The sequence below is a fragment of the Sinocyclocheilus grahami genome, unplaced genomic scaffold, assembly GCF_001515645.1.
Source record: "Sinocyclocheilus grahami isolate Dianchi unplaced genomic scaffold, SAMN03320097.WGS_v1.1 scaffold350.1, whole genome shotgun sequence".
Taxonomy (NCBI): domain Eukaryota; kingdom Metazoa; phylum Chordata; class Actinopteri; order Cypriniformes; family Cyprinidae; genus Sinocyclocheilus; species Sinocyclocheilus grahami.
In genome coordinates this window covers 542888-557304 of record NW_015505529.1, presented here as the reverse complement: position 1 = coordinate 557304, position 14417 = coordinate 542888, and the positions used below count along the sequence as shown (strand labels likewise).

The 14417-nt window shown below is 37.9% G+C and overlaps 1 protein-coding gene across 1 annotated transcript; it reads right to left on the bottom strand.

Moving 5' to 3' along the window:
- Positions 1 to 6651: 6651 nt before the first annotated feature.
- LOC107548568 (T-box transcription factor TBX2b-like) lies at positions 6652 to 13933 on the bottom strand. The gene is made up of 7 exons (XM_016229292.1): positions 13159 to 13933; positions 12090 to 12357; positions 10816 to 10962; positions 9701 to 9777; positions 9354 to 9520; positions 8101 to 8756; positions 6652 to 7537 (listed from the first exon to the last, which is right to left on the bottom strand). Exons 1-7 carry the CDS (start codon positions 13503 to 13505, stop codon positions 7103 to 7105), a joined length of 2097 nt encoding a protein of 698 aa, XP_016084778.1. The 5' UTR covers positions 13506 to 13933; the 3' UTR covers positions 6652 to 7102.
- Between the last annotated feature and the right edge of the window lie 484 nt (positions 13934 to 14417).

The following is a 14417-nucleotide window of genomic DNA, read 5'->3' as shown; positions in this document are numbered from 1 at the left end:
GACTAGATAAACTGCCTCTCTGTCTGTAGTTTTACTGAAAATACATATTTGAATTATGTGTTAGCCTCACAATATGACTAAAACTGCAGCATTAACAACCTTATAAAATGAACAAGAGTTCTTTCTAATGTATGTTTTTATTGTATTGCACAAATGCTAATTATCTATAATAAACACAAAATTTAAACTCAAAGAACAGTTTATATATGAATCCCATTATATACTCCACAGATATGTAAATGCTTGCATATATGCATGCATTTGTGTTGAAATAAAAAGCTGCAGTTCAAAAGTGTGGCCTTTAGCAGTTGTTGTGTTTCAGTTAGCCAAAAGTCTGATTTCAAATTGGTTGCTTAGTCATTTAGTAGTGTCTTCATCACCGCTGCTCTCTGACCTCTGACCATGTGACACAGGGCACGGGACTAAGTTTATCGGTACTTCAAATGTGGTAGCTAATAGCTATATGTGGTCCTTATATTGTGTGTTCACTATCCTAAACATCTCTGGAGCTTTACAAGATTGATTCAAGATGTTATAATTTAAAATAAACATGTTTTATTGTGGTTCCTGGTGTAATTACATAAACAAAGGCAAAGCTTGTAAACAAATAGGCTGGTTAAGTCATTTTAATTTCAATATTTAATGCAGGACTTTAATGCAGGAAATCAAAGAGATCCAAAAAATGTAAATGGTTACACTTTATTTTAAGGTGTCCTTGTTACAGTGTTATTATACATTTAAGTACGGAGTAATATTAATTAACTACATGTTCTTACTATATGGTTAGGGTTAGGATTAAGGTTTGGCTAAGGGTTACTTGCGTGTAATTATGCATAATTTATTGTTATTATAATAGTAAGTACATGTAACGTGTAACAAGGACACCTTAAAATAAAGTGTTACCATGAAAATTAATTCCTGTATCAAAAATTCACAATACATTATCTGTGTTTTAGCCAACATGACAACTTAATTGAGTCAAGTTAGTAGTACTAATGATTATTAACCTTAAATAATTTACTTTAGACACCATGATAGCATTTATTATAATGTGTGCTAATATATTTACTATTTCTGTTCTTCAGATGAAACCTGTCAGGGCATACTGGCATAGACTCCTTAAGGTTCATAATATCATTTTCAAACAGTCATATCAGAGGATATAATCCTAAAAAAAAAACTAAAAAAAACCCAGAGACCCTTGACATTGACCTCCCAGATTTTGCTCCAGCAGTAATGAACATGGCAGATTTTCTCTATGCACATGTCAAAGGCATTATCATCTCTGACCCAGAGCAAAATAAATTAAAAATTAAATGTTTGTGGTATTTTTTTAATTAGTTCACAACTTAAAAATTAGCAAGCTAATAAAATACCCCAGAAACTACCCAGACACTTGAGGCTATGTATGCATACACTGTACCTTCTTAAGTGTGAGAGAATTGTATGTTTTGAGAAGGGCTGACTAGTTTAGTCTTAGACCCTCCCTGGCCTGACACTTCGTTCATCATGATCAACTGTTAGTCTTTAGTAATCTCTTGTGTTCATCTCTGTGGCAGGACTTGAGCTGGCAAATATGGGTCAGACATACAAATCCCTCTTTAACTTCATCTATTGTGGTGGGATTCTGGAGACGCCTGTTGCCTAAGCCACTCTGGTGACTTAATGGTGATATTAATTTATCTCTTTCTTTTACCTGGAACAGCACTGAGACATTCAACAGAAAAGTCTTTATTTTATTGTTTGCAGTCTGAATTTCAAAAATAATATCAGTTGGTCCTATTTCTATCTTGTGTTGAATATTTTATCGTATAAATTAAACTAAGAAGCTAAATTTGATATTGCATTCTTTCTAAAATCTTATTTTTTTATGTTTGAATGCTTCTCAGGTGGGGTTCACTCATTAGTGTGCATCTTTTCTTTTAAGCAATCGTGAACTTGGATTTTGTACCATTAGAGGCGTGAATTTTGAGTGCTTTCGTAAGTATTTACAATCGTTTCAGGTTAGAGTTGGTAAAAAAAACAAATATTATGAGGCAGAGTTGTTTGATTTGCACAGAAATGAAGGGAAAGTTAGAAGGTTATTGCGACACCTAGTGGTGGTTTAATGTACTGCATAAATGGTGAGCGGATTTGTTTTTTCTACATGGTGACAACCCACTGGATACAGAGGAAGGCCTTTTGTGGTTTGTGTTCATTGGACGATATGTAACTTCACATTACTAAATTTTTCACAGCTAAAAAAAAAAAAAACCGAAGGTTAGAATGATATTAAGGCCAATATGATAAATTAGTGTTGGGTCTTATATAATACATTTTTAGAAACACGATAGGAATCAACTAAATCAACTATTCCTTCAACTAAAAGTATTTTTTGTTTTCTTTTTACACGGAAAGTTAAAAGCTTTGCGATTTCTTCCTATTGATCTTTTGGACTTTTAATACATACAAAATTATTATTTGGATTTGTACTTGTGTATTGTTTTCATCTAGTATTCTCAGCTACATGCCCTTGTAATTTCCACTAAATTTGTGATATCTCTAACTTTTATCATGAATTGCATGCACCAATAACATAAACGTAGACATTAAATGTTACCAATTGCTTATATTCATTAATATGTCCAGAAGGTGGCGATGGATCCCTTGTTCAGATTTGATTTATTCTGATTTATCAAAAAATTATATGTGTTTTCAGCATGCCTTTGAAATGCACTGAAAGAATACATGAGAACAGAGAAACCCATCATCAGCCTTTCTAAATGCACAACCTGTGTGAGAATGAGGCTCCTCTCCAGGATCTACACAGATTCTGACAGCTTCACTCAAGCTTGAACGCTTTAACAAGGAGGTGTGAAGAGAATTACATGTTTGTCTTGAGCACTGTAATATATTAAAAATCCATCATATCACTTTGTCTTACCTGATACATTATGAAACCAACTGCTCCTCACCACCCACTTTCAGAGAAGGAATAAAACTTTATAGCTTGTCAGGACCGGTGTTAGCTGTCACATTTTTACTGCATTGAATATTTTATCAGGGTAATTAATTTTTTTGAAAGTCTCTTTCTTCTTGTCTTGGCTACAGTAATGCTTGTTTACATTTTCACTGTTATCGCCTAGAAAACAAAAAGGTACATTTCATTGAACATACAGACAGATAGTGTTGTCACTCTATACGGGGTAAGATGTCATCATTAAACAGCATATTACAGGCTTTTCGTTGAAAGTGAAACAATCCAGCAACAAATGTAAAAGAAATATTGAACCATTGTTTTGGCTAGCAAATGCTGTACTTCATAAACTGTACAAATTTAAATATTTAAAATATGCGTGACATTTATGAAAATACTTTTCCTTTAAGTTGAAATGCACATTCATTGTGTAGTTGGTCATTGCCTGAATGTATCCCAGTGTGGTTTTATTTTGTTCACTTGTTTACCCTAACACGTGTCAAAAATATGACACTGGAATTTTTACATTTACAACACATATTCTAATTTAAGAACATTCTGAACTGTGTGTTTAAAATCAATGTTATATGACATGTTTGCTCACCTTTATTTTTGTCATACTGTATATCAATTTTATTTATATACATTTATTATATCATTTTAAATGTTTTGACTGTCAAATATTAGTATATAAATACATTAACATAAACCTGTGTAAAAAAAGAAAAAGTGTGACAGACTGTATGTTCTTCAAAAAATTCACATGAACCAGTAGAGATTGATAAAGTGCATGTGAGCTAAAAAAAAATATGCAGTACTGTTATTATTTTAAATAGCAATAAGCATGAAGGGTCTTTCTTGCTATTTTTTGTTTTTTGTTTTTTACATTGTATTTCTGGGGCTCGTAGAATTGAATGATATCAGCAACAAATCATTTCAACCCCTCAGTGCCTTCATAGATTTTCAAGCTTCTCAGTGTTCAGTTTCAGCTTCTGCAGATCAGATAAAAACTCACCCAGACGACTGTGAGAAACCCGACGTTGTCAATGGTCCTTTTGTCTGTTTTTTCCCTTAATATAAAAGAAACTAGTAATTTGCTTCTACGCTTAATGTCACTTTCATCCTGCGTGCTTAAGATTCGGTCCTTCTCACTTTCAGATTTGGGTGACTTAAAGTTAAATATGTAAACACTTGGCTGGTTTTTGTCGTGTACCAGAACCGTAATTGCTTGTCATGGCAGTCTATTGATTGGTCATTGACTGATTAGTTTTGACAAAGAGTTAGCTTGCGTTGTTCGGTCTGTTAATTGAATATAACAGCGTTTAACAATGGCCCCTTAATGAAAACGAGGGCTTGTGGTTATAGCAAGAGAAAGAAAAGAAGAGAAACAAGGGGGGGATCTCTAATTAGGAGCTGTAACTCTCGGGATCTGTCCCTTTGTACGCGGGTGAGGGGAAGCTGCATGGCCGGCAGGCAGGCGACAGGCGCCGGTTGCTGGACAAAGGGCTGTCTCCTGCCAAAGTGGCTGGGCGTCCAAACTCTCATCCTCCCTAACCTCCTATCCGCAGCACTTAACCCTTTCACTATAACATGAGAGTAGTTTCCCCCTAATATTTCTACTCTGCTGTGCAGCTTATCAACTCATTACGGCTCGACAGCCTAGACTACGTTCTGGGCGCGCTCGGACCATTAATGGTCGGTGCCAAAAAGCGCACAACATATCTGGGTCGCTGAAAGAGAATGAAGGAAAGGAGGTGGGGAGAGTCGAGGGAATTCTGCTTCCGAGTCAAGCTTTGTCTATAAATACTCGTACATTGTCATCATACAGTTCTACGACTATAAATAGGCTTAAAACAACACAATAGATTGCATTGTACTCCGCAGGAAACACTGGAAACGATAAAAGATTCAAATTTAGACCTCTGGTCTTTGTACAATGATGTAGTATATTTATTAATATTATCTATTATTATGATTAGTCTATTATTATTATTATTATTATTATTATTAGTTAGATTAGCCTTTATAAATTAGATTGTAAGTAGTAAGTTGTCAGTGCATTTTTTTTTATTGACCCGACATAAGCCGCGTTCGCGGAGGAGGTAACCATAGCAACAGTAAGCCACTTCAGCACTTTTTTATGGGTCATCATCTGACAGAAAATAAACAAACGCTAACACTGTCATTTCACATTGTTATGGATTTACATATAATAAATATATCACAAAAATGCGTTTGCGTTTTGTCTACAAAAATAGTTTGGCTAACTGCGCAAAGCTCTGGTTTCGCAATATGTGGTCCTAACATTTAGGCTACTTTTAGTTTATTATTATTTTTTTACACACACACACACACATATATATTATTATTTTTTATTATTATTGTAGCCTGCAATATAGCATTGTGTTACTATTGCTCTTAATATGCTATCGTAATATTTTAGGTCTGTAGGCTGTGTTGCAGTTGTAGGCCTATTGTTATACAACAATAGTAGCCTATAGCCTACTCTTTTTCATGTTATTATAATAATAATAATAATAATAATAATAATAATAATAATAAACAAAAACCTCAACCAAAATTGTTTGCAGGTACCTATAAAGGCCTAATAAAACAACTAGGCTACTGTTGTAGCGGTCGTTATCTTAAAATCACACTGATGTTGATGAGGGGTAAAATAATCCGGAACATGAGTCTACGACAGAGGGCGCAGTAGCTTTTGCTTTGGCTATAGGCTGCTATGCTACATTTTCGAAAACCCCTTTAAAAACCATGATGAATTTGTAAGTAGGCTATTTCTACGTAATATTTTCCACATATTATTTCTTACAAAACATGACGTTTATTATTATTACATGTGACCAGTAATCACAAATAGTGAGGGTGTGGCTTACCTATTTTGCTGCTATTTAAAACAAACTGGCCGTTGCAGTTATCCAAATATTGCATTTTTTCCCTCTTCTTCTTCTTCTTCTTCATAGGAATTGTATTTTATATCATTTTGTCGTTGTTCTAAAAACATTTTCAGTGACCTGTTGTAACTCCGCTTAAGCTAATCATTTATTATATGTCATTAGTAAGTGTGCAACTTGTAATTGAGATAACGCATATTTAAACACGTTGATTTTTTTTATTGAAATTGTGAAAGAATCCTACAACAACAACAACAACAACAGAAAAATCCGGACAGCCAGCGGGACACGTTCATATATTTCTTTATATAAACTCAGCTCAAGAAGAGGAATGTGGGTCTCTTCTGTTGGAGTACATTAACCTGAGGCTTCCCAAAGCTTGTGAGTCCCGCAGCGTGATAAGTGTTTTTACAGCGACTGCTACAATGCAATGATGGCACTCGCTTTCATTATGTGTCACAGGCAGATTAAACAGCAACGCATCACAGATAGGAACACCTTCTGTCTCCAAACAACAAACGCTATAGCTTTCATTTACAACAACCATAGAGAAAAATGAAAAAAGAAAAAAATGCAATGAGTTAAACTCTAAATATTATGTACACGCAAATGTACAGCTTTGAATAAATTAATACCAATTTGCATATTCTTAGGTCCTTGTAGCTTATTTACAGAATTAGGTTTCTTTTATTAATAATTACATTAAATATTTCAGGTACAACTGTCTGTCGGATTTAACCTAACTAACGGTCCAACTGTCATGTCAATCCCTTTTGAAATATCCTTTTTATTTTTATTTTCCTTTTTGGATGTAGCTTGGATGTTTTCAGTCTACAGGTTTTATGTGAATCACCATTTCGCTATTGCAACCAGCAGTGGTCCTACTGACGTTACGCAAAAAAAGTATTTTATTTGTAAATTCCTTTTTTTCTTTCTTTTCTTTTTTTTTAAATAGATTGCTGTGGTGTGGTCTTGTCAGCATGTTCTATAAAGAGTCAATTAGGCTACACCATAGATTGTCTTCGCAGCGCTTCCTACGCAGATCTTTCCCATCAAGAGCACCGAGTCCAACGTTTTCTTTTATTAATTGTTACTTGTTGACTGCTGTTTGCTTTTTTCCACTCAAGTCATCCATGCGCAAAAACAGTACGTAATGAAATTTCTCTCAGAGAACCACTTAATAAAATCCTCTGGCAATTCAAGTCATGCCCTGGATAGGTTTGGAGATGCTTGATCACTTGGGCGAATCCCTAGGTGAGGAAGTCTCCCGCTGACTCTCTAGGCCGCTCACTAGTCTCTGAATGTTCTGAAGTTCATTGATGGATTCCTTCATTGTTGTTTTAGGTGAGCCGTTTCTCTTACTCGCCCCCGATTTGTGATCAGGCACAGGACTCGATTCCCTGCTACCGCATTTAGACGATTCGGATGAGGGGTTTAGGCCGCTTGGCAATCCGGTGGTGAGCAGGTTTGTGCTTTGAGGGATCGACACGGGGAGCTGGTAAGGGTTGAATCGCAGTCGAGGGCGAGTGGAGCTGCTCAAGAACGGGTTTCTTGAGAGCGAGGAGGCCGTGTTGCTGTTCGCGGGAAGGGCGGAGGCCGCTGCAGCTGCCGCGGCCATGTAGGTGTAGGGGTACGGAAAAAGTCCACCGAAGGTTGGCATCGGAATGCCCTGTAATAAGAGACATTAGTTAGCGACTTTTAGCACATCGAACATGCAACCGTTTGAAAGGTGAGGATCTGCTACATGGCGAATTTTCAGAGAGCCAGTATTTGCGCAGATTAACTAGTGCCACCTGTTCGCAGTCCATCGATTTCAATGGCAGGCGTATTTATTGACTTTTAGGGCGCATAGAAACAAACGCAACAGTAAATTATTGCTGATTGTGACAACTGAAAAACACAAAGATGTAACGAAAATACGTCACTATTATCACGAATCATTTTTTTTCAAGAAATAATACGCGTTTGCAAGAACACTTTGAGATATTTTTAAATCTACATCTGACTTTATTCAATAGCTAAAGTTTTGTAATCAGTTTATATATTTATATTTCTAAGTAATGCAAAAAAGCCATTGCGATTTACATACAAGCAAAATCAAAAGCATCTCTGCAAAAAGTATATCGCTAGATGTAACCTATAGCCTGTTTTTATTCACGTGCTTCCATAACCAGACAGGGCGTATGATGGCATAGGCCTAGATTTAAATTTGAATGGCGAGAGTTCCCTTACCTGAGAGGCAAGCATGTGTTGAGACAGATGAAAGGGGAAAGGACTCGGGGTGCTCCCAGTTCCCTGGGCCGACAGGCTTACATTCTCCAGGCCACTAGCTCCTGATACTGAAGCCAATAGATGTCCCATGCTCATGGCTGAAAACGCTCCAGGTGCCATTGCAAATTGTCCGGGGTGGAATAATAGAGGTTGTCCGGTGTTTAGTGGGTTAAAGAACTGTTGACTGTGTAGGCCGGAAAACGCCAAACTCTGAAGGTGCCCTGCCCCAAAATGTGAAGGACTCTCTGTCTGTACCATTAGAGGAGAGAAGCTGTCTTTACTGCCGCTAAGACCACAGTTTTCCGTGTCCTTCTTTGACAAGTCTGTGTCTTTCCTCTGCCTGTTCTCTAGTTTGTCTTTCTCCAAGTTTCTTATGCTAAATATGGAATCGCTTGATTTTCCGGAGTCCGGATAATCGTCTTTCTTCTCCAAAACAGGCCTCTCCCTCTCCCTCTCCCTCTCCCTCTCCCGGTCCCGGTCCCGGTCCCGGTCCCGGTCCCGGTCCTCACATTTCGACCTGAATGGAGATGGAGGCTCTGGCCCAGGACTGTTGGAGCCACCACACAGCTCGTCTTGTTGGTCCAATTCGTGCTCACTGTCAGTGCATGTTTTCTCGTCTGTGGTGGGACAACAAAATATTTTTTTTTATCCACGTTCAAAACAAAACAAAAATGGATACAGTGGCCTACTTACATAGCTATAATTTGTTCAAATACCGTTTTAGAGTCGCCTAATTCCAATCGTAAATTTCATAACGTTTGACAAGCTGACGACATTTTATACTAGGCTACTTTATAATACTATGTATTGCTAAAATAATATGTGGTAGGCTAACTATGATAACAACTGAAAATAATTGCGATAAAATATAAATAATGATCCCATTTTAAAAAACGGACTAGCTTTGAATGTTCGGTTTTCTACATCCAGGCGTAGCTAATGTGAATATAACAATGTAATTCAAGGCTATAATCTAGGCCTTATGTGTTGCTCCAGTCTGATTCATCTTATACCTTGTTTGAGGAATTGATTTTATCAGCACATTTGTTTCATGATAAACGCTTTATTAAAATTACTTTGTCAATTATTAAAGTAGTCTTGAAAAACGCTAAAGGCATAATACAGCGGCTTGTAAATGATATGACACTTAGGCATGTTTCCTCTCATTGATCGTGAAGCATAGCTATATCATTTATTCATAGATTTAGACCTACCTCTGCTGCTCCGGTTAAATCTAAGTGGGCTGGAAACCGGTCCAGGTGAATGACCAGCATCTCTGCCGGTTGTAGGTTCGCTTGAGGAAGCATCAGAGTCCGCGCCATCACGGTCCACTTTACATTGATCCTCATACATGCGTAATGATGGAAGGGTCAGTTGTTTCCTTAAAAAAAATTAAAAAGTGAAAAAAGGAAATATGACCTAAGTTGACCCACGACACACAGTAAAATAAATAATAAATAAAATCGTTGAAATCTAAACATTTTGCGAGGCTTTGAATCCAGTCTCTTTGGCCATTTTTCATTGCGTAATGCATGTGAACTATAACGTTTTCAAAACCTACCTTTTTTCCCTTCTTCCATTCCCTGTGTCTCTGAAGCCTTTGGCAAAGGGGTTATGGTCAATCTTCAGCTGTGTTATCTGAATGCAAAGCAAAAAAAAAAAGGATGCGTATATTATATTATTCGTAATTTGTTTGTATATTGTTAAAACAGTTATACAGCAGCAGTCTATTAGTATTAAAATGTTATTCATCGTAGTAGTGGTATTGTTATCAATGTTATGCAGCACGAATGCATAATCTTCAAGTAAAATATTCAGATTTAAATGCATAAAAAGCAAAGCCCTTATAAGTGGTGTGATCATCAGTTATTAGCCCAACACCGTTAAACACGCTACACAGACTACTTTAGCGTGATAATTTAATTATTAAAAATGTTTAATGAAAAAGATCAAATCACGACCCCCCTGAGAAAATTCCACGAGTAAACATTTTCCATTTGTCAAATTGGTATTCTCTACAGCACAACAGAGAGAACAAGAGAGGCGAACTAGAGGAGTGACGCCGACCTGCTATCAATAATTAATAGTGTGGTTTGAATCATTGCCCGTTTTTACAAGTTCCCTGAAAATACAGAGCGATGTAACAGAACGATTTTCGTTGTGCCCAAGTGATTTGGACGCTGTAGGCTATAAATTCAGGAGAAACCATGGCCTTAAAGTTCATAGATTGCTAAGCTAGATGGCCTGCTTTTTGCGTTTAGCAACTGACACGCTTTGATTGCTGAGCCTCAGAGTGTGTAGCTCCCGGACAAACCGGCGAGCTTAAGTGCCTGCTAATCGATTGTGACTCTATGTCATAAACTTTACGATACCGACAAGCTCACTAGGCCCCTCGGACACAGACTACAATTAACATGAGTAGCACTGGACACGAGGAATGTGAAATGCTTTAGAGATACACTTTTGCATCCACATATTCAAAATAGGCCTAGCCTACTACTTCTATAAATACTACTCCTCTTGTTAAGTGAGCATAAGCTATAAATCCGATCAAATGCAGAGCATGCAGAACAAAAGCAAAAATGCGAACATTGTAAAGTTGTACATTATATAGTGCACATATAAGGTCCACAGCACGGTTGCCTTAATTCATTAAAATATTTGTAGCCTACATACCTTGTCGTTTTGATAAGCTGTGACAGCAATAAAATCGGTCTCAGGAAAAACATATGTCCTGAAAGTGCTGTACGGAAGCTTCAGAATATCGTTGGCTCTCACAATATGGAACCTGGGCTGGTATTTATGCATTGAATTCAGAATGGTCTAATGAGAAGGAGAGGAAGAGGAATGGAAAACATTAGTGCTTGTCAAAATAATTATCCATTCAAGTCATTAGTCTTTCAAATCGTTTTAGACAATAAATACCGCATAATATATGTAGTAATAGTGGAAATATTGTTCTTGGGTTAAATCACATAACAACAGGCCTGTGCCAGTGGCAGGTAGACAGAAAACAGTCACGCGAACATGCAACATGAGTTATTTGGTGGTGCTATCATTATAACACAAATTAAATAAGAGTTTATTAATTGTACAGTTTAAGGAAGCCTTACAACAACAAAATGTGACGATCAACACAAAAATATATGTATATATTTTCTGTTTGACTGTACAAATGTCAAATGGTTGTGCCATGCATGTAAATGTTTCATTTGTTTCCAGTCGATTTGTTTGCAAGTCGCGTAAGGGAGCAGGCCACACACTATATTTGACTGCATGCTCACATATAGAGTATTGGTCAGCATAGTTGCATCCGTCTCAACATTGTTCATTGAACTATCAGAGACTGCACAGGTCGCTCTACCTATGTAGTTTGTTGCTGCGCTTACTCAAAACAGCCCAAATTACAATTTCACTGTTGCTATTTGTAAACTCATTTACTGTAGCGTGATTCAAGGTCTCTCCGGTTCCTTTGACCTAATTTTTTGTCACTTCCACCCCCTCATAAAAGTTATAGCGCTCTGCGCCTATCATAAACAATAGAAGTAAGAGTAGCCAAGAAAAAAAACTCAGGATGAAGCATTTACAACATAACCAAGCTATCAATGTCATCATTATTCATAACGAATACAATTATGACTTAATACCTCATATCTAGTTTATAAGCTTGCCGAAACAAAGAAAGAAATTAATGTAGCGACAGCAAAGAATTGTACATGGGCCGAAGAAATTAAGTAAGCTAAAATATATATTTTAGAACATCCATAATTCTCTTCGCCCAGGAATAAACAGCGAAATTGTAAGCATGCCCAATCATTACGAGCGTAAGCATTACAGCCCACAGATGGCAGTACATTTATATTTATATATTACACAGCAACACGCAATTACAGCAGGCCTACATGCAACACACAAAACGGGTTATTTAAAAAAAAAAATGGGTTACTTACAAATCCGTGTTTGTCCGAAATGTTATTGGTTAGCTTCAGTTTATGAAAAGCAACTGGCTTAGCCATCCATTGTTCCCCAGTAGCTGGGCTATCCGGATGTATATACATTCGCTTTGGCATCTCCGGGTCGGCCTTCCCCGCGACCATCCAGCGAGAGTTGTGGAACTTGTAGCGGCAGTCGTCGGCAGCCACAATATCCATTAATAGAATATACTTGGCTTTTTTATCGAGTCCATTGATGCGGACTTTAAAAGGTGGAAACATTCTCCTGTAAAAAAAAGGAAACGTCCATAAATCAAAATCTTTTTTCTTCGCAAATGTGGGCATATGCAAGTTTAACGTTTTAACAACACAACCAACTAATATTTAAACGTTCTGTTTACCTTAGCTAGATTTATGAAATAAAACAACCGCACTAAAAATACATGTTCAACAAATATTAACATTTCACTTGGCTGCAGATAATTTAGCTCGCCGCAAGACTTAAATCTTCCATGAAAGTGGCAGGTTATTTACATAAAATAGTTTATTGTCACCTCAGTACATAAGCAGACCAAGAGAAACATTTCTCTTTACGAAATAAATGAAAGCACGATTTAACTGTGCCACAACGTGCCTTGAAAGTCAATATTTGTTGGTATTGATATTGATATAAGCAACAAAAACCCTCAGCTATTTTCCTTTTGCTAGCCATAGAATACGCATCGCTTGTACTTTCACCATTTCGTTTTCATAAGTCAAATGAGCAGATTAATCGTTCAGATACACATGCTCTGACAGTAAGACATTCATTTCTACAGTCTCTTTGACAATAATTAGGTCAGCCAGTTCAGGGCGCAAGACATTAATAGGGAAGTAAAGGGGATATGGCTTACGATAGCGATGTGAAAAAGACAGATTTAGTAATGAATGTACTGGGCCTGCTGTACTACACAGCCGTCGACAGAAACGTCCGTGCAACAGACGGCGAATTTATTGTGGAGTATATGTGAAACGCTGAGTGCATCATAGCATTCCCTCGTATTAACACTGAAACAACAGACTAAAAATAGAGCAACCATGAACTCACCTGCCAGATTTCGTAATAACCATTTCTGTTCCAAATTTGTGGAACTGGTCCCATAGATCCTTCGCTTCCAGTGTGACTTTTGGATCGTCTTCAACCTCTTCCTCTGGCTCCAGGCTCTTAAGGCTGCGAAGATGAGCTGCCTGATGATGGTGACTCAGAGCCGGATGGAGCCCAGCCTCCGCGGCTCCGGCGAGGGTATGGTCCGGGATCGGCTTTGTGAGTGTCAGCGCCGGGAAGAAGGAGGGCTGCGCGGCCGCGAGAAAAGCTGACATGGGAAAGTCGGTCGGCCGGTGAGCGTGGAAAGGGTGGTAAGCCATCGCAGTCCCTGTAAAAACTGGATCTCTCATCGGTGCATCCAACAATCGTAGTGAAAAAAATATATTTAGTGGTGTTCTCTGGCAAACGCAGCGCGTATCCAGACGATAGATTGTCTCACTACGAGGAATAAAAGCGCAGCAAGGCAAATTCGGCAAAATGTGAATCGCGAAAAGGCGAGCAAAGACAGTGGTAAGGATCTTCCACTTTAACTCCCGTAGCTGCTAGTTTCCACGAAGTCCCTGTAATAATATCAGTCAAAGTGAGCGCAACGACGCTTTGAAGGAAGATTTGGGGATTCCTGTTCTCCAACAGTTGCTCTCATAAAAAGATTACTCTTTCGATGCGGATGTCCATTCAAGCACAGTCATTCTACGCAGACACGGAGTTGAAATGGTTAGATCTTGCCCTGTCCACTGTACAACTGTAACTATCTCACATCCCCTTCCTGCTCTGATCCCAGCACTAATGAACCAAGCCCCCTTGATTGCTGATTTTACGCTTTCTGGACCAATTGTGGGCCTCCATAGGCGTGGTTTTGACAGCTCCGGCCAGGCTCAAGGAGAGGGGGTGGACAAGAAGGTGTCGGAAGCATTAGCAGTAAGAAAACATGTCAACAGAATAAAATATTAACCAATGACAGAAAAGATCGGGAAATCCCACCCCCGTCTCCAAGCCAAGCACCGGGTCAGCTCTCAGTGCTTAGCCGGTGGTGGCTGCACCTCGGTCGGCTTACGCTTTATAATTACGATGCCTCCTTGTTCGAGGAACAAACTCACTCTCCGATACACTGAAAACTAGGAATTAAGATTATTGACGTGTAAATGAACAAAAAGTGCATATTGTTATGATTAATTAGCGCAAAATGTTATGTGCTTTTCATTGGTAGCACATTTTCAAACATTATAAATTGAGGACAACTATTCGTAATAGTCAATAAAAAT

Coding starts and splice junctions, on each gene's coding strand:
- LOC107548568 (XM_016229292.1), bottom strand. CDS start 13,505: ATGAGAGATCCAGTTTTTACAGGGACTGCGATGGCTTACCACCCTTTC. Junction 10,963..12,089: donor TTTCGGACAAACACGGATTT/GTAAGTAACCCA, acceptor CCTTCTCATTAG/ACCATTCTGAATTCAATGCA. Junction 8,757..9,353: donor ATTTAACCGGAGCAGCAGAG/GTAGGTCTAAAT, acceptor GTCCCACCACAG/ACGAGAAAACATGCACTGAC.